The 25539-nt window shown below is 44.1% G+C and overlaps 1 protein-coding gene across 1 annotated transcript in view; it reads left to right on the top strand.

Moving 5' to 3' along the window:
• Positions 1-569: 569 nt before the first annotated feature.
• FAM204A (family with sequence similarity 204 member A) overlaps positions 570-25539 on the top strand; it is a 72165-nt gene continuing 47195 nt past the window's right edge. Inside the window, exons 1-5 of the mRNA XM_033943288.1 lie at positions 570-831; positions 4088-4329; positions 12436-12526; positions 14206-14242; positions 22840-22939. Coding sequence (XP_033799179.1) covers positions 4096-4329; positions 12436-12526; positions 14206-14242; positions 22840-22939 — 462 coding nt within the window. The 5' untranslated portion in view covers positions 570-831; positions 4088-4095. The remainder of the gene's footprint in view (positions 832-4087; positions 4330-12435; positions 12527-14205; positions 14243-22839; positions 22940-25539) is intronic.

The raw sequence follows: 25539 nt of genomic DNA, 5'->3' as shown, positions 1-25539 counted from the left end.
ATCAATGGAACTGCTGAATTCTGAATAACTCTGAGGCTTAGAATGGTTTTTTTGAAGGATCCTAAGTAAATGATGTTGCAATAGTCGAGCATGCTCAAGATGGAAGATTGAACCAATCCAGAGGTAGGGAACTCCGGTCCTCGAGCCGTATTCCAGTCGGGTTTGCAGGATTTCCCCAAAGAATATGCATTGAAAGCAGTGCATGCAAATAGATCTCATGCATATTCATTGTGGAAATCCTGAGTTCCCTACTCTTGCAATAGGCGGAATGATGCTGCATCAAAGTATTTTCTCATGCAGAGCAGGTCCCTTCCTCCTCCTTAGACCCACCCCAGGATTTCCACATGTCTGGGGTTCTTGATAGAGGCTCTCTCAGAACTGGAGCTCGCGTTGCGTGTGACGTCATCACGTCGCATGGGCGGCACGGCGGAAGCCCCCTAGAGGCGGCCCAGCTCAGAGAGGCCGCCGAGGCGAGGACGAGCGCGCGCATGCGCACTGCCGAAAGGCCGGCGAGAACGTCGCGCGCTCTCACGTACGTCTCTTCGTCACGCTTCCCCAAGCGACGCTGACGCCCCCCCTCCCCCACTAGTCCTTAACGGGTCCCGGCGTCGACGGCCGCTGGTGACGTCGCCGTGCCACTTTCACGTGACTGAGGGGGGCGCCTCGACCTCCGCCCACGTGACCCGGAAGCATCCGTCGGTGAGGCCCGGCCTGTCTGCGTCTTCGCTGCGGCTCCCACAGCCCTGGAGCCGGCCAGAGGAGGAGCCCAGTGTCACGTGCGCACGAAGGTGGATTCCAAACGGAGACAAATAGAGGATAGGCCGGGGAGGGGTACGTGTACCCCCCCTTGCATGTTGACATTTTAATGGGATTGTAATTGGCACAGAAATGTTTCCATGACTAAAATTCAGGGCCCTTAGCCAACTTCGATGGTGGCCCCCCAGCCCCCCCTCAAAGCTTCAGCGTTTGGCCCTTCTCTCTGATGCCCCTAGGGGGCCTCTCCGGTTGGGGTTTCAGGCTTTCCCCAACCAATAGGCCCTGAAAGCAGTGCATGCAAATAGATCTCATGCAGCCTGAAAACCCCGTTGGATTCTGGCCCTCGAGGACCGGAGCGGCCCAGATTCACTAACCTGTGCCCCGTCCAATCCGCCCCGCGCAAATGGCATGCGTAACGGAAGAAGGAACACCGATTGGGCTGGCCGATCCAAAATGAAGCGACTGCTCACGTCCGTGCCGACTCTCCAGCACTCTGCCGCCCTGAAATCCCAGTATCAAAATAAAACTGTACAGATGCATTATATAGTGCGCAGAAAGCGCAGTGCGAGCCCACAAAAAATGGAAATGATTCCTCAATGTCCACTCACGGGGCCAGCGAGTGCAGCCACCCCTCCCCCTTTGTTTTAACCTTAAGCTTGTGTGGAGAACAAGCGCATGCGCAGATCGCTTCTACAGCCAACAAGGATGGTCTGGATCGCTCTGCAGCAATCCTTGGGGTCCGATCATATAATCTGCAGTGAATCGGTCGCCCGGCAGAGCTTGGCCATGAATTGCCCAACAACGATCCAGTGAATCTAGGCCCTAGTCTGGCTTTCCTCCCTCCTCCTTCCCCCACCGCCCTAGGTCTTCCCTTTGCCACATCCCACCAAGAGCACATTACAGGGCCCAAAGCAGCCAGGCAGTTGTTCTTGCAAGCAAGGCAGAGGGAGCAATTCCGGACTAGGGGCTGGAGAAAGATCTGGACTAGGTGAAGCACTGGCGGCGAGCTCAGGGGTCAGAGCCTCACCTGGGCCAATGTTAGTGGGGTGGGATGAGAATGAGGGGAAGTGGCTCAGTTTCTACTGCAGCTCCTTGTGACCCTGGACAAGTCACTTAACCCTCTATTGCCCCAGGTAACAAATAAGTACCTGAACTGCTTTTATTGTAACCACTGAAAGATAGTACACTTCTCTCTCCCTATTCGCAGGGGATAGGCAGAGCCGGCCCCGCGTCACCGCTAGACCACCAGGTAAGGTCCGTGCTTCTGGGACGGCTGCTCACCTCCCTCCTCGCCCCGATCCAAGTCCCAGTGCCGGTTTTTTTTTTTTAATGCGGGCTGCCCCTAAAAAATCGCGAATAATCGAAACTGTGAACGTCAAAACCGCGAATAGGGAGGGGACGTGTATTTTAAAACCATTCCCTTTTTCTAGTGAAGAGGCTTGGTGTTGTGTGATGACGTCATGATGAGTGATGAGAAAAGCTTCAATCAACCAGGGGTGGGCTGTGCTGGAAATGAATCCAGCATATTGGAGGATTTTTTTTTTTCTTGTAATGTGAGAGTTTTCGTATGACTCTTGGAGGCAGGAGGAGGATGAAGTGATGCGTATCAGCCGCCTCCTCCATCTTAGAGCCTCACCTGCATCATAATCTAAAGCTGTAACCAGCAACCCTAGCTTTTGGAAAACTGTTGTTTCAAACTATCTCAAAAGATAGAGGCAGCATTCAGTTTGTGTGATATGTATGTGCACATGTGTGTATAGACGACTACCTTAAATTTAGGAAGAAACTAAAAGCTCTCCTCTTTGGGACAGTACACTCTGTTGACAATGGCTAGAAAATGTTATACAGTATATACAATGATAACCTCATACTTCATGCATATGCATTTTATGTTATAGAGCTTCTGCCTCTTCTCTTCTAACTTTCCTCCTGGTTATTCCCTCTTATGTTCCTAGAGTTGTATTTCCTTTGACTTGTACGTCGCCTTGAACCTTTTTAGGTATAGAGCGACTCATAAATACTAGATTACCGTATTTCCCCACGTATAGGCCGCCGGAAACGCCTATTCTCATTTTAAAACTCCTAGATAACCTGCGGCGCTATTGGAGTCCCCCCCATTCCTTTAAAAATAGCTCCGTTGCTGGACAGTTGCCTCCTCCAATGTCGCAGCCAGCGGTTCAGGGCAGGAGCGATCTTTTTGGCATCCAGCCTGCCCCTGAGCTGCTTCCTCAGTGCCTGCTGTCAGTTCTCGCGGGACTCGTGAGAACTGACGGCAGGCATTTAAGAAGAAGCGTGGGGCCAGGCTGGATGCCGGAAAGTGTGGCGCAGTGGTTAAAGCTACAGCTTCAGCACACCGAGGTTGTGTGTTCAAACCCACGCTGCTCCTTGTGACCTTGGGCAAGTCACTTAATCCCCCCATTGCCCCAGGTACATTAGATAGATTGTGAGCCCACCGGGACAGACAGGGAAAAAGGCTTGAGCATCTGAATAAATTCATGTAAACCGTTCTGAGGGGAACGGTATAGAAAATTGAATAAATAAATCCAGTAAATTAGACATTGAGTTACTGAACCACAGGCTTCTGATTTTTCTTTGACAGTTCCTGTTGCATGTTGTCTCTTTGGAGTTCCACAGTTGTCGATTTGTGTTTTTAAAATATAATTTTTGTAGACTGCCTCTCTCTTTTGTGTGTGAAAGGTTTTCTGTTGTATGCATATATGCACATTTGGTCCTTGTCTGTTGTATTGGGTATTTGTTTAATTTTCATTTTTTTTCCACGTCTTATTAGGATTTGTGATCCCGTCCATTGGACAGACCTTCTAGGCGGCTTACAGTCAGGGTATTGGCTTTGTCGGGGGACTTTTTTTGAAAATGCATCCAGTATGAACTTGCTAGCACATCAAAAAATGTGCTAGCAAGTGAAATCGACCACAAGAGGTTTTTGAGACCAATGATAGAGAACCTGTCCTGCTGAAAAAACATTAAGTGAATTGTATATTCTATATGGTGCAGGCTTCTGAGGTCTTTTCCTCTTGTCTAAATAGACACAGTTGTATGTGGAACCTGTATATTTGATTTGTGTAATAAAACATATGTATAATTACAGTATGTGTGTACTTGCTTGCATATAAATAACCTTATCCATTGACAAGGGGATGGGAATGGAGAATATAGGTGCCTTTATGGACAATTTCTTAGTAGGTAACGACCCTTGTCATGCTGATAATGGTATTTCATAGGGAAGTAAAATTTCTCCCGTATCTTTTTCTTTCCCATTTTCAAAAACCTTTTTTTTTTTTGTATTTTTTGATATATTCTTTTCACTTTGTAGGTTGTAAAATGTGGAGTGGACTTCTGCCTCATGGTGTGACTGAAAGTGATATTGAATTAAGTTCTGACGATGATGAGAGTACATCTTGTACTAAAGAAGAGCCGGGAGACCTCCAGTCTGCTACTGAGACCTTAGATTCTCAGACAGATGAATTTCCAAGCACTACTGACACACAGGCTAAAGCAGCAGAGGCACAAAGTGAAGGAGAAAGCCCTTCTGGAGTCCCTGCAGATATGTGGAATGTTAGTATCCCTCCTTTCTGTGAAGGCAGATTTTAAATAGAACATAGATACTGGAATTGAGACATCCCAAATTCTGCTAGCATTTTAGAAAAAGATCTACTGATATAGAAATGCATTTACTGCCTCTTTTACAAAGCCACGCTAGCAGCTGCCGTGCGGCAACAGCCCCGAAGCCCTTTAAATCTCTATGGGCTTCGGGGACACTAGTGTGGCTTTGTAAAAGAGGCCGTTAGTAATGGACGTGTATATTCTGGCTATATGTGGGGGCAGCACCCATTTTGCTGATATCAACTTCTACAATAGGGTCAAGTGGTGTAAAATAAAGAAAAGCTGCCCACTATTATGTCTCAGATTTTGTACACAGGTCTTGGGGTCTTGGGGCTCAAGGATCTAACATATGAAGAAAGACTAAAAAAATTGCGGCTGTACTCACTTGAGGAACGAAGAGAGAAGGGAGACATGATTGAAACATTTAAGTACATCACGGGTCGTATCGAGTCGGAAGATAATATTTTCTGTCTCGTGGGTCCCTCGACCACCAGAGGGCATCCGCTGAAAATCAGGGGAGGGAAGTTTCATGGCGACTCCAGAAAGTACTTCTTCACCGAAAGAGTGGTGGATCATTGGAACAGACTCCCACTGCAGGTGATTGAGGCCAGCAACGTGACGGATTTTAAGAGAAAATGGGATGCTCACGTGGGATCTTTAAGGGAGTAAATTCAGGGGGGCGGATACTTGGAATGGGCAGACTCGATGGGCTATGGCCCTTTTCTGCCACCATTTTCTATGTTTCTAACTAGCACTGCATTAATAGCTTCCCAGAATATCAGATGCTTAGTTGCAGTAGTCGCTGAGCTAGATCTCCTTGTTTTGATGGGTGCTGGTAGCATCATGTATGTTTTATCTTTGTACTTTTTAAGTTGAATTTTCATGTTTTTATATGTCAGTGTATAATAAATTATCTCCAGAACATCTGTATCCACGGTTTTCTGTTTTTGTTAGCATCGTGCACAGCAGTGAATAAAATGTAATTTTTAGCTGCTCATAAAGCTTACAGTAATTGAAAAAGACTAATTTTTGGCATTCTAGCACAATGTTTTATGCTAATTTCAACAATGTAAAAGCCCACTTAAAAGTTTTGCTCAAAGTGTGCCTTAAAACTTGTCATAGTATGTTGTGACAGATTTTGACCAGCTTATCAGCTGCTTTAGCTTTAGAGCAAAAGTAGATACAGACTTCAGATTTTTATCATAGATTATTCTTGCACCGGACACTACAATGTCAAATTTGCAGCAATTCAGTATGAACAGCTGTATTAAAACAAGTTCTTGCTGAACCAGAACGTACGCAGGTAAAGCTAGACTCAGTTAGGGCACTGGTCTTGACCTAAGGGCCACCGCGGGAGCGGACTGCTGGGCACGAAGGACCACTGGTCTGACCCAGCAGCAGCAATTCTTATGTTCTTCAAATTTTGCGCCATTGATTGACACAAGGGCTGAAATTTGACAATTTTCAAGGTCAATTATAAAAAAAGAGTCTGCCTGAATCTTTTTCTAACTAGTACCATCTGAAAGAGAAAATAATACTCTACTACTACTGCCTATCACTTATATAGCGCTGAAAGATTTATATTTATTTGTTTTGCAGTGCAACCTTCATTGAAATATAAATTTGTTTAAAAGTGTGGGATACACATATGACAAGGCTAGAAAATGTATATGAAATAGGTATTGCGTTGGCCTATGGTGGCTTTGCCACTACTGGTTTCCAGATGAGCAAACCAGTATCCCCATTGCCATAGGGGCTGTGCCCAATAGGCATGCAACAGCAGCCACGGATGGGTTTCTTTTCCGCAGGATCCCAAGCCTGTTTACATTATGGTTTATCTTGCCAAAGGGATTATAGCATTTCTTTAAAGACTCGTATTCAGTGAGGAAAAGAGCTTCAAGATGAAGGCAAACTTGGGACGCTTGATCTAGCTTTGCTCCTGAGCATCTGATCAGCTTCTGTTGATGATCAGTAAAATCTTCAAATCTTTTCAATACAGCCTTTTTTGCATGGAAAATTATATGGCACTTTGATACACCAGCTGGCTTTGTGGTATTTAGGCCCTTTCACTAAGTTGCGGTAAAAAGTGGCCTTAACATGTTGTTACACAGGTGTTTCCCACGCGATAAGGCCATTTTTGCTAAAGCCTTATAGATGACTTTTTTGGCCACACGCTAATGTTGTCATTAGTGGATAGCATAGAAACATAGAAAAATGATGGCAGAAAAGGGCCAAAGCCCATCAAGTCTGCCCACTCCAGTGACCCTTCCCCCATGAGTTTGCTCACCAACCTCCTGTCCTTACCTCATTAGAGATCCCACATGAATATCCCATTTATTTTTGAAATCTGCCACGCTGTTGGCCTCAATCACCTGCCGTGGGAGTTCATTCCAATGATTGACCACCCTCTCAGTGAAGAAATACTTTCTGGAGTCACCATGAAATTTCCCTCCCCTGATTTTCAGCGGATGCCCTCTGGTGGACGAAGGTCCCATAAGACGAAAGATATCCTCTTCCACCTCGATACGACCCGTGATATATTTAAATGTCTCAATCATGTCCCCTCTCTCTCTTCGTTCTTCAAGTGAGTACAGCTGCAATTTATTCAGCCTTACTTCATACGGAAGATCCTTGAGCCCCGAGACCATCCTGGTGGCCATCCGCTGAACTGACTCAACTCTCAGCACATCTTTCCGGTAATGTGGTCTCCAGAATTGAACACAATATTTCAAATGAGGTCTCACCATGGACCTGTACAGTGGCATTATGACCTCTGGCATCCTGCTGATAAAACCTCTACGGTTACAACCCATCATTTGCCTTGCCTTGGAGGAAGCCTTTTCCACTTGATTGGCAGTTTTCATGTCATCACTAATGATTACTCCTAAATCCCGTTCTTCCGTGGTCCTAACTAAGGTCTCACCATTTAACGTGTAAGTCCTGCACAGATTTCTTTTACCCAGGTGCATCACTTTGCATTTTTTAGCATTGAAGTTGAGCTGCCAAGTCGATGACCATTGTTCTAATAGTAGTAGGTCCTGCGTCATACTGTCAGGCATAGTGCTTTTACCTATTATGTTGCACAGTTTGGCGTCATCGGCGAACAATGATATTTTTCCTCTGAGCCCTTGGGTCATATCACTGGTCACATCTGATGTTTTGGATGGGGTACCATTTACCAGCACCCTCTGAATTCTACCGCTCAGCCAATCCTTAACCCATGCAGCTAGTGTTTCCCCTAATCCCAGCGATTTCAACTTGTTCAATAACCTGCGGTGTGGGACGCTATCAAAAGCTTTGCTGAAGTCCAAATACACTACGTCCAGGGACTCCCCAGCATCCAGTTGTCTTGTTACCCAGTCGAAGAAGCTAATCAGATTTGATTGGCAGGACCTGCCCTTGGTAAATCCATGTTGATGGGGATCACGTAGATTTTCTTCATCCAGGATTATATCAAGTTTCTGTTTGATCAGTGTTTCCATGAGTTTGCATACTATGGATGTGAGACTTACCGGTCTGTAATTTGCCATCTCTGTCCTGCAGCCCTTTTTGTGGAGTGGAATAACGTTAGCTGTTTTCCAGTCCAAGGGGACTCTTCCCGTGCTTAGGGAGAGATTGAAGAGCACAGACAATGGTTGTAAGAGCAATTAGCACACTAAGGGCAGATTCTGCAAATGGCGCTGTAAGTGCCATTCTGCCTCCTAACTTAATTTGTTTAATTGGTGCACTGATTGAAAAACAATTAAAATCTTGTTAAAAACGTAGGCGCCCACAGGTACCTACAAAAAGGCTGATAACATCTATAGAGACATAAGAATTGCCGCTACTGAGTCAGACCAGTGGTCCATCGTGCCCAGCAGTCCGCTCCAGCGGCGGCCCCTAAGTCAAAGACCAGCACCCTAACTGAGACTAGCCCTACCTGCATATGTTCCGATTCAGCAGAAACTTGTCTAACTTTGTCTTGTCTAACTTTGTCTTGAATCCCTGGAGGGTGTTTTCCCCTATAACAGCCTCCGGAAGAGCATTCGTTTTCCACCACTCTCTGGGTGAAGAAGAACCTCCTTACGTTTGAATGGAATCTATTCCCTTTCAACTTTAGAGAGTGCCCTCTCGTTCTCCCACCTTGGAGAGGGTGAACAACCTGTCCTTATCTACTAAGTCTATCCCCTTCAGTATCTTGAATGTTTTGATCATGTCCCCTCTCAATCTCCTCTGTTCGAGGGAGAAGAGGCCCAGTTTCTCTAATCTTTCACTGTACGGCAGCTCCTCCAACCCCTTAACCATCTTAGTCGCTCTTCTCTGGACCCTTTTGAGTAGTACCCTGTCCTCCTTCATGCACGGTGACAGCTGGCGGTTCCTTCTGAGGTCAAAGTAGGTGTGCTTTCAGTCGGAAATGACCTTAGCTGCTGTTAGGCATGATACTCCGTCAGAAAGTAGGTGCCCATAATGTAGACCTTTAAAACCCTGTCTTACAATGTCGATGCCTACCTTTAGTGGGAGCCGCAATTCTGTAGCGTGATTAACACGCGAACGGTGCTGGTTTTGTAGCCAGCTGCTGATTACGGCACCCTTTGCAGAATCTGCCTCTAACTGATTAACGCCAGGATGTCCACTTTCCACCCCCTCAGTAATGTATTTTTGGGCTTGCGCATTGAATTTTAGGTGTTCATTAGTGCCTAATGCAGGTTAGTAAAAATGACCCTTAATAATGTGCCAGGGTTTTCTCATGATGATTGGAGGAGGTGGGATTAGAACTTGGGTTGTCGGCTATTACAAATTGCGGAATAACAATTAGTCCATATTTCAAGTCTCTATTCAGCTTTCTCAGCAAGTTTAACAATTAAAAAAAGGATTGATCTGTTGTACAAAGGGTAAGAAATATTAGCTGTAGAATAAAGATTTCTCAGGAAAGTTACAGTTCATTTCCAGCGATTGTTATGTTATTTGTGGTCTTATATCCTCTGAGGTGGAGTTTGAGGTGGGCTACAATATCAGTAAATGTATCGTATAACTTTGCAACATTAATTAAACAACCTAAGCAGAGATACCCTTCGTGGTAGGGTTCGGGGTGGATTACAGCGTGAGTTAATGCATCACAACATGTTAATGAATCAAAGCAGTACAGCAGCAGTTATTACATGAGTTAATGTAATGTAATGTAATTTATTTCTTATATACCGCTACATCCGTTAGGTTCTAAGCGGTTTACAGAAAATATACATTAAGATTAGAAATAAGAAAGGTACTTGAAAAATTCCCTTACTGTCCCGAAGGCTCACAATCTAACTAAAGTACCTGGAGGGTAATAGAGAAGTGAAAAGTAGAGTTAGAGGAAAAATAAAAATAAAATAAACATTTTAACAAGACAGCATTGATCTAAATACTTTGGAAGGTAGAAGAGAGGAGAGAAAGGAATAGAAGCAGAAGGGGGAGCCGTTGAACAGTAGAATTCTGGAGAAATTTAAATGATAGAAATAGAACAAAACAAAGACAAAAGGGGTGGCCAACCTGCGGCCCCGGTCAAGGGCGACGCAGTGTTTTCCTTTGCTTCCCCCGGGTGTTTACTGTCTTGCTGGCTCACTCCTCTGTCTTGTGCGGCCCCAGAAAATTTTTTTTGGGCCAGTGCGGCCCAGGGAAGCCAAAAGGTTGGACACCCCTGAGTTAATGCATCACAAAACATTGTAGTAGCAGTTAAAGTGACACAAGTGTCTATATAATAGAGTGCAGGAGAAATCAGTTGTATTCCTATCTTCGATTTGCAGGACAGTGAGTTCATGGCTTAGTGTATTTGCTTCACAGTCATCGTCATGCATTACAAAATTTGGGTCGAGTTAGGCTTCCATTTAGAATTGTTGGAAGAGCCACACTTTCAGTTGTTTATGAAACAGTGCATAACGTGATGGTTGTGTGAATCTCTTGTTTTTGTAGTTTGATATTTGAATGAGCTGCAATGAGGCTTTCTTATGTTCCATACTTATCAGGTTCGGTTCAAAGATGAGTTGTCAGGTATTTGGAATAATTCATCTGGTGTTCCTCAGGCTTCACCCTTCTCTCCCAGCTGTCCGAATACTTCTTTGAGGCATTTCGACACATTACGACGCCTAAGGATGCTTTTAGGAAAGCAGGCCAGTGCTGATCTAGTGGAAAGTGTTCTGAAGAGGATGACTATGATGAATCGGCATTATAGCAATAGGCCATAGTGGACATGGTCACCACGAGTCAGCGTTATAGCAGCTAGCAATAGCATGAGGAAACATTGCCATAATTGAACTTCGGCACACATCTATATGATGACCAGCACAATAGTTTGTGAAATGTTTTTATCACCACTGTAAACAGAGTGTTTGTGTACATATATATTGTATGCAGGTGTCTACATCTCCTCATTGGGCGTTCGACTGTCTGACGTGGGGGTAAAATTGGTTAGCTATGTGGATGATATTACGATCATGATCCCATTTGCTAATTCTCTTTCAGAAGTAGTCCCTATAGCAACAGAAGCATTAGGTTTAATGGAACAGTGGATGATTGAATTTAAATTAAAGCTTAACTCAGGAAAAACAAAGCTTTTTGTGGCTTCTCCATGCCAATATGATACTAAGACATCTTTGATCAGAAATAAATGTTCAATCTACCATTAAGATATTGGGAATAATACTGGATCATGGCCTGAGTATGAAGAACCAGGTAGACTCTTTGGTTAATAAGAGCTTCTTCACCCTTTGGAAGCTTTGATGTTTCATCATTCAGAATTTTGGTGCAGTCTCTTATACTTAGTCAGCCTATTTGGCAATTTCTCAGAGGAATATGCAGCGACTGTGCATGGTTCAGAATGATTTTTGGGTTGAAGAAGTTCGACCATGTGACACCTTCTTACTGGAAACTGCGTTGGTTGCCAGTGGAGGCGCGGGTGAAGTTCCAGATTGGTTGTTTCGGTTTCAAGGTGTTGTTTGGTTTAACCCCTAAATATATAACAGCTCTTTTCTTTTGCAACCAATAAATATAGGAGGAACTCGCATTTGAATTCTGTCTTTCCCCCTGCTAGAGGTTGTAAATTTAAAAAACATAATCAGTGTCTTTTATCATACCAAGTGGCATTTTGGGATAAGGATCAAGCTTTGTAATTCATATGTGGAATTTAGGAGACATCTAAAGACACATTTGTTCTTGAAATAGATGGATAATTAGCTTGTATGGATAATTGTAAAGCTTAGTAATCTATTCAGATTTGTTTAATTTTATTCTAATCATTTTATTTCTATCTCTTATTCAATTGTATTTTTAATCTTTTGTAAACCGCACAGAACTTCACGGTACTGCGGTATATAAGTTGTTATTATTATATTTTACCCCTTTCAAGGATGGAAACGATAATATCAGAAGGCAAGTGTCGTTATGCTCACGTTCCCCTCTCCTTCAGTCGTTTCACTGGCTCCCTATCTGCTTCCACACACAGTTCAAACTCTTCTTACTGACCTACAAGTGTATTCACTCTGCAGTTCCTCATATCTCTCCTCTTATCACTCCCTATAATCTGCCCAGGGCAAGTGTGTCTTGTCTGTACCCTTCTCTACAGTCAACTCCCGACTCCGTTTCTTCTGCCTTGCTGCGCCATATGCCTGGAACAACCTGCCTGACTCGATATGTCGGGCTTCGTCTCTGGTGGTCTTCAAATCCAGGCTGAAAACACACTTTTTTGAAACTGCATTTAAGTCTTAACCCTACCTACTGGTAAAGCACCATATTGGTTTCTCATTCCCTCTGTAGTCCTCTACTCCATCATCCCTTTGTATTTCTCTACATGAGCAGCTTATATTGATTTACCATTTTGTTCACGTTGGCTGTCGGATTGTAAGCTCTTTTGAGCAGGAACCATCTTTTCATGTTTAATGTGCAACGGTGTGTGTGTCTGGTAGCACTGTAGAAATAATAAATAGTGATAGTAGGGGACTCTCCATGCAGGTTCTTTAAGGTTAAAGAACAGAGCTTGTCAATTGGGATTGCTATTCTTTAATATAGAAGAATGCACACTTAATTATTTGCTTTCATTCTCAACAGAAATTTCAGGAATTACAGAAGAAGTATTTTGAAATAAAAACTCAAGCAAATGAAAGAGATCACGGTCACAGGAGAAGACGACGTAGAAAAGGTACTTCAATTACCTGAAAAAAGCAGCAAAGGTGTACATTCAGGTCACAGTGATCCATTCCAGGGATAACATCACATACAGAAGGGCTGCCCGATTCTGGTCCTAGAGATCTCCTGGCAGGCCAGATTTTCAGGATTTCATAAGAATTGCCGCTACTGGGTCAGACCAGTGGTCCATCGTGCCCAGCAGTCCGCTCTCACGTCGACCATTGCCCTAACTGAGACTAGCCTTACCTATGTATGTTCTGGTTCAGCAGGAACTGGTCTAACTTTGTCTTGAATCCCTGGAGGGTCCGGAAGAGCGTTCCAGTTTTCCACCACTCTCTGGGTTAAGAAGAACTTCCTTATGTTTGTACGGAATCTATCCAGTACCCTCTCGTTCTCCCTACCTTCTTGGTATGCAAATCTCTCTCATACATGTGGATATCCTGAAAACTTTGCCTGCCAGTAGATCTCGAGGACCGGAATTGGGCAGCCCTGACATACAGAATGATGGATGTGTACGCAGCTGAGCAGTTCTACCACCCATGTGTCTGGTCACTTATCCAGTAATACCCAGGAATTAGACGCCAAATGCAAACCTTTAGACTTGTGTGTCTCTCCCATTAATTTTCAGGGTTCCTAGGCCTTCCCCACAGAAGAATTTTAATAATTAAATTCAACAATTAAATGTAATGAGTAAAATTTCCACATAGATAGATTTATGAACTGATGATTCTTTGAGTTTGAGGGGGTTGACAGAACTTGTTGATTTTATCTTAACTACAATTGCTCTTTGCCAAATAGTTAAGGTGGCCCTGGTAGGATAATACCCAGGAATGTGCAGGGGTGTCAAAGTCCCTCCTCGAGAGCCACAATCCAGTCGGTGACCAAAAAAAAAGGTCACCGCAAGTTCGGGGACAAGGCCATTCACCGCCCCATGGAGCAGTGAATGGTAGCACGGGGCAGTGAACAAGTAGTGAACGCGCGGTGAACGAGGGTTCGATCCGGCAGCCCACTCTCTCCTGCCGGCCATCCATCTGTATTACAGCCAGAGCCTTGAAGTCGCGTCGCGTTGCCTGCTGGAAAAAGTCTCCTCTGATGCAACTTCCTGTTTCCGGTTGCATCGGAGGAGACTTTTCTAGCAGGCAACCCGACGCGACTTCAAGGCTCTGGCTGTAGCTCGTAGCCTTATAGAAATCGCCAGTTTCAAGAAGGAAAGGTAAGGGAAAAGGAGGGACGGAGAGAAATGCATGGCTGGCCGGCGGGAGGGAGCTGCTAGACCGCATGAAGGGTGCGGGGGATGGAGAGGAGAAGGCGCTGAAGACGGGGACGGTGATGGGGCGGTGAAAGAGACAGCGGGGATGATGACGGGGCGGTGAAGGGGACGGCAGGGACAGGGCGGTGAAAGGACCAGCGGGGAAAGGGTAGTGCAGAGGATGGTGGTCCGGGGACGGGACGGTGATGGGGACAGAATTTTTCCCCATGTCATTCTCTAATGCTTAGTATCTCATTATTAGGCAGCCTGCAGTAACCCAAACTAACATGCATTGTTGCTTTAATGCATCTTAATAGTTACCTTCCCCCTCCCCCTCACACTTTAGTGCACAGGATAAGCAAGGAAGGCATTGTGCCCTGTACCTTTTAAATTACTGTTCCGTTTGAAATCTGTTCAGCAAATTTTATTATTTTACTTTTCAGATAAATTAAAAAGAAGGAAAACTGAAGAAACAGATAGGTAATCAAAATACAGATTTTTTCTAAATTGTATTTATACATTGTTTTTTATGTGTCGAGAACTCTGGGCCCAGTATTCAGCCTGCAGTAGGCAGCAGTTGCTAAGGGACTGATCGCAGCAGGTAGATTTTGATCTGGATATTCAGTGCTAGGCTTAATCAGGGCACCTGGCATAGCATATCTGAATTTTGTATGGCCGTTAGAATTTATTTGTGTGCTGGCACATATTCAGACCGCTGCCCAGATAAAGTTAGAACAGCCTTTTGCTCTGCTGACTTTATTGGAGTACTTACCCAGTTAACAGACTGAAAATCACTGCTAACTGGGTAAATCCTGGCTCCATCGAGACTCTGCCCCTGGACCACCCAGGATAGTGCCATGGTGGTCTGCCAGATTTTCAAAAGTACTGACCTGCCCTGTTAAATCATTTTAGAATTTGGGTAGACAGAGGGTTGCAACCTGTTTTCCTCCACTCCCTTTCTCCTCATTTCCAATCCATCCCTTCCTCCCTCTTTTTCTCAACTAGCGTGTGGCGCAGTGGTTGGAGCTACAGCCTCAGCACCCTGGGGTTGTGGGTTCAAACCCCGCACTGCTCTTTGTGACCCTGGGCAAGTCACTCAGTCCTCCATAGCCCCAGGTATGTTAGATAGATTATGAGCCCACCGGGACAGAGAGGGAAAATTCTTGAGTACCTGATTGTAAAACCACTTAGATAACCTTGATAGGTGTTATTTAAACACCTAATAAACTTGAAACTTTTGAGTTATATCCTGCAAGGCTCCAGACAACCCCTACCCCATGTACCAGCTGAACCTCTTGGGAGCCAGAGCCCCTACCCTTTAACTGCTGTATGCCCATTAGCTGTGAGGAGCACTGTTGTGGTCCAGGCATTGGCTTCTCACAAGCATCACGTGGTAGGATGCCCCTTACATTGAGAAATGCTTGTTAAAACTGTTTTGTTTTATGTCATTTGACTGCCATGTACTTGAAATAATTATTGAAGGGTGACGAATAAATAAAGCAATATGTCTCTTCTGGGCTGTTGCACTCCAGCCATTTGCTCCCCATGAGCCTGTCTGGAGCTGACAGGACTTGTGAGTGTGGATAACTGCAGGACTTCTCTCAGCTCGTGTTCCATTCCAAAAAGTTTGAATTGAGTTATTGAAATATTGAAGCATTTGGACAGAGGGGATGTGATACAGATTTTTAAATATTTGATCTGTATTAATGAACAACAGGCCTTTCACAATGGTGGGGATGATGTAGAATCTGAAGCTTGAATCTGAAAGAAAGTAAACTCAGGAGCAATATCTGGATATATTTTTTCATGGAAAGGAAGGCAGATATCAGGGGTTGGTAGTAAACACAAAATGTAGTACTGGATTTCAAGAATGCATGGGCTAAATGAAGAGAATATTTCAACGCCAAGAGGATAAAAACTAGGGAGTGCCTCAGCTTAAAACAGCAGTGACACCGCTAAACAAAGGCATTAGGGATCACTTGCTTGGTGTGGCAGTTGTCGCTGCCCTGAAGAGCATTTAACCTCATTTTGCAACGCTGGGGGAAACTGGTGATGGACTTGATGGCCTCAGCCAAGAATGCAAAGGTAAATTGCTTCTACAGCCGAGGAGATGAACTGGGAAGCGCAGGGTTGGACGCATTAGTTCAGCCCTGGTTGGAAGAGAGGCTTCTATATGTGTTTCCACTGTGGCCCATGGTGGGCTGGGTCATCCACATAATCATGAATCACCCAGGATTTGTAATCCTGGTAACTCCACCTTGGTATGTGAATCTAGTGTATCTCCATCCAGACAGATGCATCAAGCTACCTGTTCATGTCAGAGACCAATTCCTACGGAGGGCTCTTGAGCACATAGCCTTACCCCGCAAGGGTTATTCGAAGGTAGTCATTTTGACTCTCTGAGCAAAAAAGTCCTAGACATTTGCAGCTTACACTAAGGCCTTAGGAGGCTTTTCAGCTCTGGTGTGCCAAAGATCAGGTGGTTAGCCTTTCGAGGTGCTAATTCCTTTGATCCTGGCATTTCTACAAGTTGACTAGAAAAAGGATTAGTGGTGGCGTCTCTCAAAGTCCAGGTGGCAGGCCTCTCATGCTTCCGAGCTTGAGGAGGAAAGCTATTACTGGCATCTCACCTGGATGTGACCCAGTTTTTGAAGGGGGCTCAGGTTGCAGCCTCCGTTGCGCCTGCCTTTTCCATCCTAGAATCTTAGTATTGTCTTGAAGGGCTTCAAGTGTCTAGACGGTGTACAATATAAAAAGATTGTAAGGGACAATTAAAATAGGTAAAAGCAATATTTTATCAAATATTAAAAATACTACACGAATTCGGATTAACATACATGAGATGGAAGGAAAGTAGGGGAGGGAAAGGTTGTTTAAAATTCATCGAAGTAAAATTAATAAAAAAGGACGGTAAATGGGGAGTGGCAAAAAAAGTTAGGAGTCTTTCTAAGCTCCCATATGAGCCTCTCCAAGAGGCGTCTCTTCTGGATCTCATGGTGAAGAAGGTATTTCTGGTGGCAATAGTCACAGTGAGACGGATTTTAAAATTATAGGCTCTTTCCTGTGACGAGACCTTCCTCAGTATCATGGAGGCTGGGGTTTCACTGTGCCTGGTACCTTCTTTTCTACCAAAGGTTGTATTAGCCTTTCACATGAACCAAGAGGTTCGTTTGCCCACTTTTCATCTTATGGGTTCGACTAAGCAGGATAAAATATTGCAGAGGCTGGATGTGCAAAGAGTTTTACTCCACTACCTGGAAAGAACCGATTATTCTCAATTTTCTAATCATCTTTTTGTTCTAACAAGTCAGTCAAAATGAGGCAGACCAGCTTCCAAGGCTTCTATCATTAGATGGCTTTGCATGGCAATTTCGTTGACTTACATTGGCTGTGGCAAACAGCCACCTATTTCTCTCAAAGCTCGTTTGACCAGATGTGTGGCGTCTTTATGGACGAAGTCCCGGTTGGTTCCATCTGAAGAGATCTGTAGAGCAACTACTTGGTCTACTCTTCATACCTTTACAAGGTTCTACAAAGTGGACATGGCAGCTCAAGAGAATGCCGTTTTTGAGTCCTCGATTTTGCAGGCAGGCTCTTCTGTTGCACCCTAGACCAGTGGTTCCCAACCCTATCCTGGAGGACCCTTAGGCCAGTCGGGTTTTCAGGATAACCCTAATGAATATGTATGGAGCACATTTGCATGTCTGGCACCTCAATTATATGCAGATCTCTCTTATGCATATTCATTAGGGATATCCTGAAAACCTGACTGGCGTGGGGGTCCTCCAGGACAGGGTTGGGAACCACTGCCCTAGACGTCTGACTTCTTTGGTACGTCACCTCCTTTGTTTATGTAACAGAATGAAAGATTAGGTTCTTTCTGTTAATATACACAGGCGTGTGTATGTCCCATCCTATGATTTTTGCAAGGGTCACATAAGACTGAGTGGAGTGGAACAGGCAGATGTGAATTGTTTGTTTACACTAGGACTAGGGGGCATGCGATGAAACTATTAAGTAGTAGATTTAAAATTAGAGAAAATATTTCTTCACACAATGTGTAATTAAACTCTGGAATTCGTTACTAGAGAATGTGGTAAAATCAATTAGCTTAGCGGGGTTAAAAAAATGGGCTTGGATAACTTCCTAAAAGAGAAGTTCATAAACCACTGCTTATTCCTAGGATAAGCAGCGTAAAATATGTTTTACTCTTTGGGATCTTGCCAGTTACTCATGACCTGAGTTGGCCACTTTTGGAAGCAGGATGCTGGGCTTGATGGACATGTCCCAGTATAGCTGCTCTTATGGAATTTTCCCTTCTCTTAGCTCCACCTAATTTTAAAATAGTGTGCCGAGGCCTCTGAAGCAAGTTGGTCTGATTTGGGGACAATGCTGTTGGGGAGGAGGAGAATGGCCCCAAGAGAGCTCTAGATCAGATATTGGGGAGTACAGGAGCTGTCCCCAGTATCAGGCCTGATCACTGGGACATGTAATTTTTGGTGATAATAGTTGCTATATTTGACCAGCCCCGACCCACCCTTGGGAAATTAGAGGGTTGGGATTCCTTACCAACAGTTCTGCAGTCTGGCAGTTTTCATTCTGTGTTCTTTTGAAAGATCAAATACCTGAGAAAGACATGGGGGAAGCCACTGCTTGCCCTGGATCGGTAGCATGGAATGTTGCTACTCTTTGGGGTTCTAGAATCTTGTTACTCTCTGGGATTCCGGAACCTTGCTATTCTTTGAGATTCTGCATGGAATGTTGCTACTCTTTGGGTTTTGGCCAGGTACTAGTGACCTGGATTGGCCACCGTGAGAATGAGCTACTGGGCTTGATGGACCATTTATCTGACCCAGTAAAGCTGTTCTTATGAGTAGGTTTGGTTACCTTAAGAACATAAGAACATAAGCAGTGCCTCCGCCGGGTCAGACCATAGGTCCATCCTGCCCGGCAGTCCGCTCCCGCGGCGGCCCAAACAGGTCACGACCTGTCTGAATCACCAGAAGGGGCTCCCTTGCCACCTTGGTTTCTCATTGAAGTCCTATCTTCCCATCGTAGTCCTAACCCTCCGGTCTTGCACATGCACGACCTGTTGGGTTTCTATACTTATTACCTGGTTAGCTTTCTATACTTGTGTTACATCCCAGCTCCTCCCTCAGTATCCCACGATCCCTTTATCCCTCAGGAATCCGTCCAATCCCTGTTTGAATCCCTGTACCGTACTCTGCCTGACCACTTCCTCCGGTAGCGCATTCCAAGTGTTCATGACCCTTTGGGTGAAAAAGAACTTCCTTGCATTTGTTTTGAACCTATCTCCCTTCAGTTTCTCCGAATGCCCCCTCGTACCTGTTGTCCCCCTCAGTCTGAAGAATCAGTCCCTATCCACCCTCTCTATGTCCCTCATGATCTTGAAGGTCTCTATCATATCTCCCCTGAGCCTCCTTTTTTCCAGAAAGAAGAGCCCCAGCCTATCCAACCTCTCGGCGTATGGGCAGTGTTCCAGCCCTTTTACCAGTTTACCTTTATTTTTTTTAGCCTGTTCTCCTCAATGAGCTCAGAACAGGTTACAGGTGAACATACATAATTTACAGTCAGACGGGTTACAATTTGACAGACTTACAATACAATGTGTGAATCATAACCCAACATATGTACGTGTAGAGTATGTGTTCATCCTAAATCAGCATATACAGAAGGACTGGTTCCAATAGAACTTTCTTTATTTGTCTCGTACGGTAATAGGCAAGAGTTTAGGAGAAGAGAGAAGTCTCTGTTGCTTTTCTGAAGTTTAGGATATGAAATGGGAGTAGTTGGAGAGCACGACCAGGAGGTGTTTGGAGGTGAGTTTCCTCCTGCGACTGGAGTGGTTTGCTTGGTTGACATGTGGTCTGGTGCCGTGTTGTGCAGGGATTTGTAAGCTGTCATCAAGTCCTTGGGGTTTGTTAGATGTATACTAGGTAGCTCCAAGATGCACCTGCTGCTTTTCTACCTTCATCTGCTGGTCAGGGGATATAACCCATTGGTGTCTAGCAGGCCCCAAGAATAGGAAATTTACAGGTAAGACTAAATATCTCCTTTTTGAAGATGGACTTGGCTAAGCTCCCAGAAGGGAGATGACCTGCATTTGTAAGGACAACAGAGCAAAATCCTGGCCCCTTTGGAAACGATTTTTATCTCAAAGGCAGCATTTTTTTCTGCTAAAGATACGCACACACACACAAAATAGTTAATTCAATTTCTGAAAGAAAATCCTAAAGATCTAGTCTCACTAAGGGTCTTAGAGAAAGGTAATGAGTCAAGCTCAAAGCTTTGAATTCTGAGGATTTTGGCACCTGTGATAAATTGAGGATCGAGAACACTTTATCTTCAGGCTGTTGGAGAAATTAGTATAGGTGGAAAGTTTCATTTCATTCCATTTCTTGAATTCATAGTCTTCCTATCAACCTTTTCTACTTAGGTCACAAAGAACATATGGAAAGTTAGACTTATGATTTATCTTTAATCTTATCTATTGTTTTGCCTTTTGTCTTTGTTTTGTTCTATTTCTATCATTTAAATTTCTGCTTCTATTCCTTTCTCTCCTCTCTTCTACCTTCCAAAGTATTTAGATCAATGCTGTCTTGTTAAAATGTTTATTTTATTTTTATTTTTCCTCTAACTCTACTTTTCACTTCTCTATTACCCTCCAGGTACTTTAGTTAGATTGTGAGCCTTCGGGACAGTAAGGGAATTTTTCAAGTACCTTTCTTATTTCTAATCTTAATGTATATTTTCTGTAAACCGCTTAGAACCTAACGGATGTAGCGGTATATAAGAAATAAATTACATTACATTACAAATTACATTACATTACATTACATACAATGAAATGGTATTTTCCCCATTGTATCTGTCTGAGTTTTCTATGCCCATTGTACCCATGGAAGGGAAAGAAAGGTTCAGGTAGAAAGAGGAAAAATCTTGATTCAGGTTCTACTAAGGGCTCCTTTTACCTGCTTTATCGCACACACATTTTTAGCGTGCGCTAGCGTGGTCGGAAAATTAACGCAGGTTAAACTGCTAATGCGGCTTTGTAAAAGGAGCCCTAACTATGCTACCCAGACCCTTTGCTGAACTACTCTGATTAAACCTCCATCTGGTGAACACAAGAGTCCCATAAATTACACTTTCGGGTGGGAATCTCTTTGTTCTACACTTCCCCCTCCCCATTCGTGGTTTCTGCACTCGCGATTTCACATAATCACGATTTTTTTTGGGGGGAGGGGGGAAATAAACCGAACCCATATTTTTGCCTTCATCCCGGCCTTATCTGGTGGTCTAGCGGGCTTTCGGGGCAGGAGCGATTTTCCTACGCTCCTGCCCCGTGTAGATCGCCAATAGGAAATGGCTGTGGGGAGTTGCCGTCGTAGTCTCGAGAGACTATGGGAACTCACAGCAGCGATCTGCATGGGGCAGGAGCGTAGGAAGATCGCTCTTTCCCCGAAAGCCCACTAGACCAGGTAAGGCTGGGATGCTGGGGGAAGGCGGAAGGGAGGCAAGGGTGGGTCAGAGCCGGATATTCGTGGTATTTCCCTATTCCCCGCGAATAACGAGGGAGATGTGTACTTTTAGAATGGAACGCTCGATGGCCAAACAACCGGGACGGTACTGATATACAAGTAAAATAAAACCTTAATAAAACTATTCATGAAATCCCTAAATCAAGTTCCCATTCCATTTCCTCCCCCCTCCCTGGATGTCTATAAAATAAAACTCATTTATTCCTCCTTACAAAATTTAGCCAATTGGGGCATTTATTGATTAGCTGGGAAGTGCGTTATTTGAAATAACTTTTTCAAATCTGGTTTGGCTAGTTTTGTTTGAGTTTTGTAGTGGTTGATCTTTTTTCTCCATAAGATTTTGTTATCTTCAGTTTGCTGCTTTTTCCATTTTCTTTCCGGGACCCTGCATTCCTTTTTCAGTCATAGTAGTTCTGATTTTGTTCACTCTTTTAGGGCATATTTCATCTAGTACTTCTTTGATGTTTTCATTCCATTTATTGATGGCTAGGGTTTTTTCTTAGTTGTGAAGTTTTTCATCCTTTTTCCAGTTTGCTGGAATACAATATTATCTATTTTACCTCTTGTTTCTTTGGTAATTCTATTGTCTTTTTATTTTCTTTTTTGGTGTTTTTGTCAGTAGATGGCTACTTCTTGCAACGTGTAGTTAAACTTCGGAATTTATTTCCAGAGAATGGGGTGAAAGCAGTTAGCTTAGCAGGGTTTAAAAAAAAAAAAAAAGGTTGGATAACTTCCTAAAACAAAAATCCATAAGCCATTATTGAGATGGCTTGGGGAAAATCCACTGCTTATTCCAGAATAAACAGTATAAAATCTGTTTTACTCCTTGGGATCTTGCCAGGTGCTTGATGGAATAGGATACTGGACTTGATGGACCTGTCTGTCCCAGTATGGCAGCTCTTATGTTCTTATGTACTATTTGGAGAGAGAATTATGCAACAAAATTCCTCATGATTTTGTATTAAAGTTCTGCATACAGGCCAGTGATGCAATTATTCTTGTACACTCGATAACTCAATTTACTTGGTACTTTGCTGGATGTTCCATTATCTGTTGTTCCCAAATAAAAACTAAAGGGAGCATTGCTGTGATGATGATTTGTGATAACTTAGAAGCCCAGAAGATTCCTGATTCTGAGGTTCAGGGGGCAGTATGTTGTCGGTTAAGATAGGGACACAAAGTACCCAGAGGCAATGAGTTGATATTACCTGACCTGCTACACCTCATCTTAGATGTGTGGGTGGATTTTACAAATGTCCTGTTAGCAGATTTTAATCTTACCCTGAAAGTTCCTGGCAGTAGAGTAATAGCAGTCTTTACTTCCCATGGAGGTGAGCATCTTCCCTGTAAACACCTCTGAGCTGCATCCACACCTGTAGCCAACCCCTCCCCCCATGATTTGATTGACTAGATGCCCCCTAATTGTAAGGTCCCCAAGCAGATGAGGCTGTGAAAGGGTAGCTGCTGCTAAAATGCCTTGCAGGCTGTGCTAATGGACAATTTGATTTTGTTTTCCAGCCAAGAGCCACCAAAAGAAAGTCCTCTGGATGAACTGAAGCAATTCTTTGGTATAAATGACAAATTTGAACCACCTGTGACCGCCAAGAAACTTCAAAAGGTGATTTTCTGATGCGATAACCATTTTACGATTAAATGGACCTTATTGAGATCAATATAACTCTAAGGAGAAATGGGGAGCATGTTTTTCTGTCAGGGCCCAAGGGGGAGGCTGACTTTGGCAGCAGGGCAGGGTTTCTGACAAAAATATGCCGGCATTTCAGGTCGGTGCCGAAGCCATGCTTTTCACTTGCAGAGGTCCAAATTCTTTACTAGTGAAGTAAAAATGAAGCAACAACAAAGTCACTTGTTAAGGGATAAGTCCAAATTTAAGGTTTGGTTTTCTTTGATGATTTTAGGAATCCAGAGTCTTTTTATTAGTTTTGAAGAGAACTGTATTTTAGGAGTTTGCATAGTACAAACTTTTTTATTAGCGTGATGCTAGTTTTAGTGAATGTTTGGAAGAACAGGATAGGATCTATGTTTTATAATATGTTTGTGTACGTTTTGAATGTTTCTCTTTTCTACTGTAACCCGCTTAGGTAATAAGCGGGTAAGAAATTTTTTAAATAAATAAAATGATAGGCCAAAAGTATAAATTCTTCAGCTAGTCACAATTAAACATGCAAATCAAGGTTTCAGAGAGCAGAGTCTGGTTTCCCTGCCAGCAGTTTCCTCTTTCAAGTGCTTGTAAACGACCCTTCCTCAATCCTTGTAACATTGTCCAACTAACCAGTCCATTTAGTAGGTTTCTTCTTAGTTCAAGGATCAATGGCAAGAACAATAAAAAATAAACACTATGCCCCACCCAGCACTAGAAGAAACAATGATTGTGACAGAGTGAAGATCCTGTCACTGGGCAGCAGAGGAAAGCCTCAGGAGTGGGAATGGAGCTCATTTGCATATAAGATCCTGCAAAGGCACCTGGGAAGTGTCTACACATCCTGAGTGAAAAAGGGTGCTGAAAAGTTCCAGCACAGAGAGCTGGGGAAAACAAGAGCTTCTTCGGTAGTCCAGGTGACCCTCGAGGGAGGAATGCTGGCTTCAGCCTAACCCTTGGTAAGCCTGACCTAGACCGGCCTATCCAGTAGAGGGTCAAGCTTGATGACTGACAGAGGGCCTGATGGAGAGAGTCTGTGAAGGACCAGTGTACCTGTGGTGGAAGCCTGGCTGAGGGTGACGAACAAGTAAAAGGCAGATGGACCAGAGGAAGCAGCTAGAGGAGTTTGAGGTCCTAGGCAGATGGTGACTGGTGAGTGACCGGAGAGACTGGTAATGATACTAGAAGTGGCCGGAAGACCCAGAAGGAAGCAGTTCATATAACCAGAGATCATTGGCCGATGGTGACTGGCGAGTGACTGGTGATGGCCAGCGGAGACACTGGTAAGGGAAGTCCAGGGAGGGTTTGGAGAGAACCTGGTAGTTACCAGGGAAGAATTCGGAGGAGCTTGGTCTGGTTTTAGAAGTGTGTGAGTGAGAAAGAAAACATAGAGTATGACGGCAGAAAAGGGCCGAGGGCCAACAAGTCTGCCCACTCAAGAACCCTCCCTCCTTCGAGAATTCATCTTTTAAGCATTCCTCTGGAGCGACCCCACCTGTCTGTCTCATCTTCCCTTGAAGTCGAGCGTGGTACTGGCCTCGACTACCTGACGTGGAAGACCATTCCATCAATCAATCACCCTTTCGGTGAAGAAATACTTTCTGGTGTCTCCATGAAATCTTCCCCCCCTGAGTTTTAGCGGATGCCCTCTTGTCGCTGTGGGACCCGTAAGACAAAATATTTCTTCCTCCACATCAATACGGCCCGTGATGTATTTGAATGTTTCTATCATGTCCCCCCTTTCCCTGCGCTCTTCGAGATAATATAAGCGCAGCCTGCTCAAATGTTCTTCATATGGGAGATCTTTAAGTCCTGAGACCATCCTAGTGGCCATTCGCTGAATCGACTCCATTCTCTTCACATCCTTTTGATAATGTGGCCTCCAGAACTGAACACAGTACTCCAGGTGAGGTCTCACCATTGATCTGTACAACGGCAGTAGAACTTCAGGCTTACGACTGATAAAGCTCCTTCTGATGCAACCCAGCATTTGTTTAGCTTTTGCTGAAGCTTTCTCCACCTGATTGGCAGCTTTCATATCTTCCGGATGATTACTCCCAAGTCCCGTTCTGCTACAGTTCTGGTTAGGTTTTCACCATTTAGGTTGTATGTTATGCATGGATTTCTGCTACCAAGGTACATAACCTTACATTTTTTGGGCATTAAAATTCAGTTGCCAAGTACTGGACCATTGTTCTAGTAAAAGTAGGTCCTGCTCCATAGTGCCGGGCATGATTGTGCTATCAGGTTCTGCTGCGCTGCCCACAATGTTGCATAGTTTAGCGTCATAGGCGAATAATGTAGTTTTACATCGAAGTCCCTGAGGCAGATCCCTCACAAAGATATTGAATGGTATCGGGCCCAAGACCGAGCCCTGCAGCACTCCACTGGTCACTTCTGACGTTTTTGAGGGAATACCGTTTACCATTACCCTTTGAAGTCTACCGCTAAGCCAGTCTTCTACCCATGCAGTCAGTGTTTCTCCTAGGCCCATCGCGTTCATCTTGTTCAGTCAAAAGCCTTACTGAAGTCTAAATACATGATGTCCAGGGACTCTCCCT

This window comes from Geotrypetes seraphini, chromosome 4, assembly GCF_902459505.1.
Source record: "Geotrypetes seraphini chromosome 4, aGeoSer1.1, whole genome shotgun sequence".
In the NCBI taxonomy this organism is placed as follows: Eukaryota; Metazoa; Chordata; class Amphibia; order Gymnophiona; family Dermophiidae; genus Geotrypetes; species Geotrypetes seraphini.
This window is presented reverse-complemented; position numbering and strand designations above follow the sequence as displayed.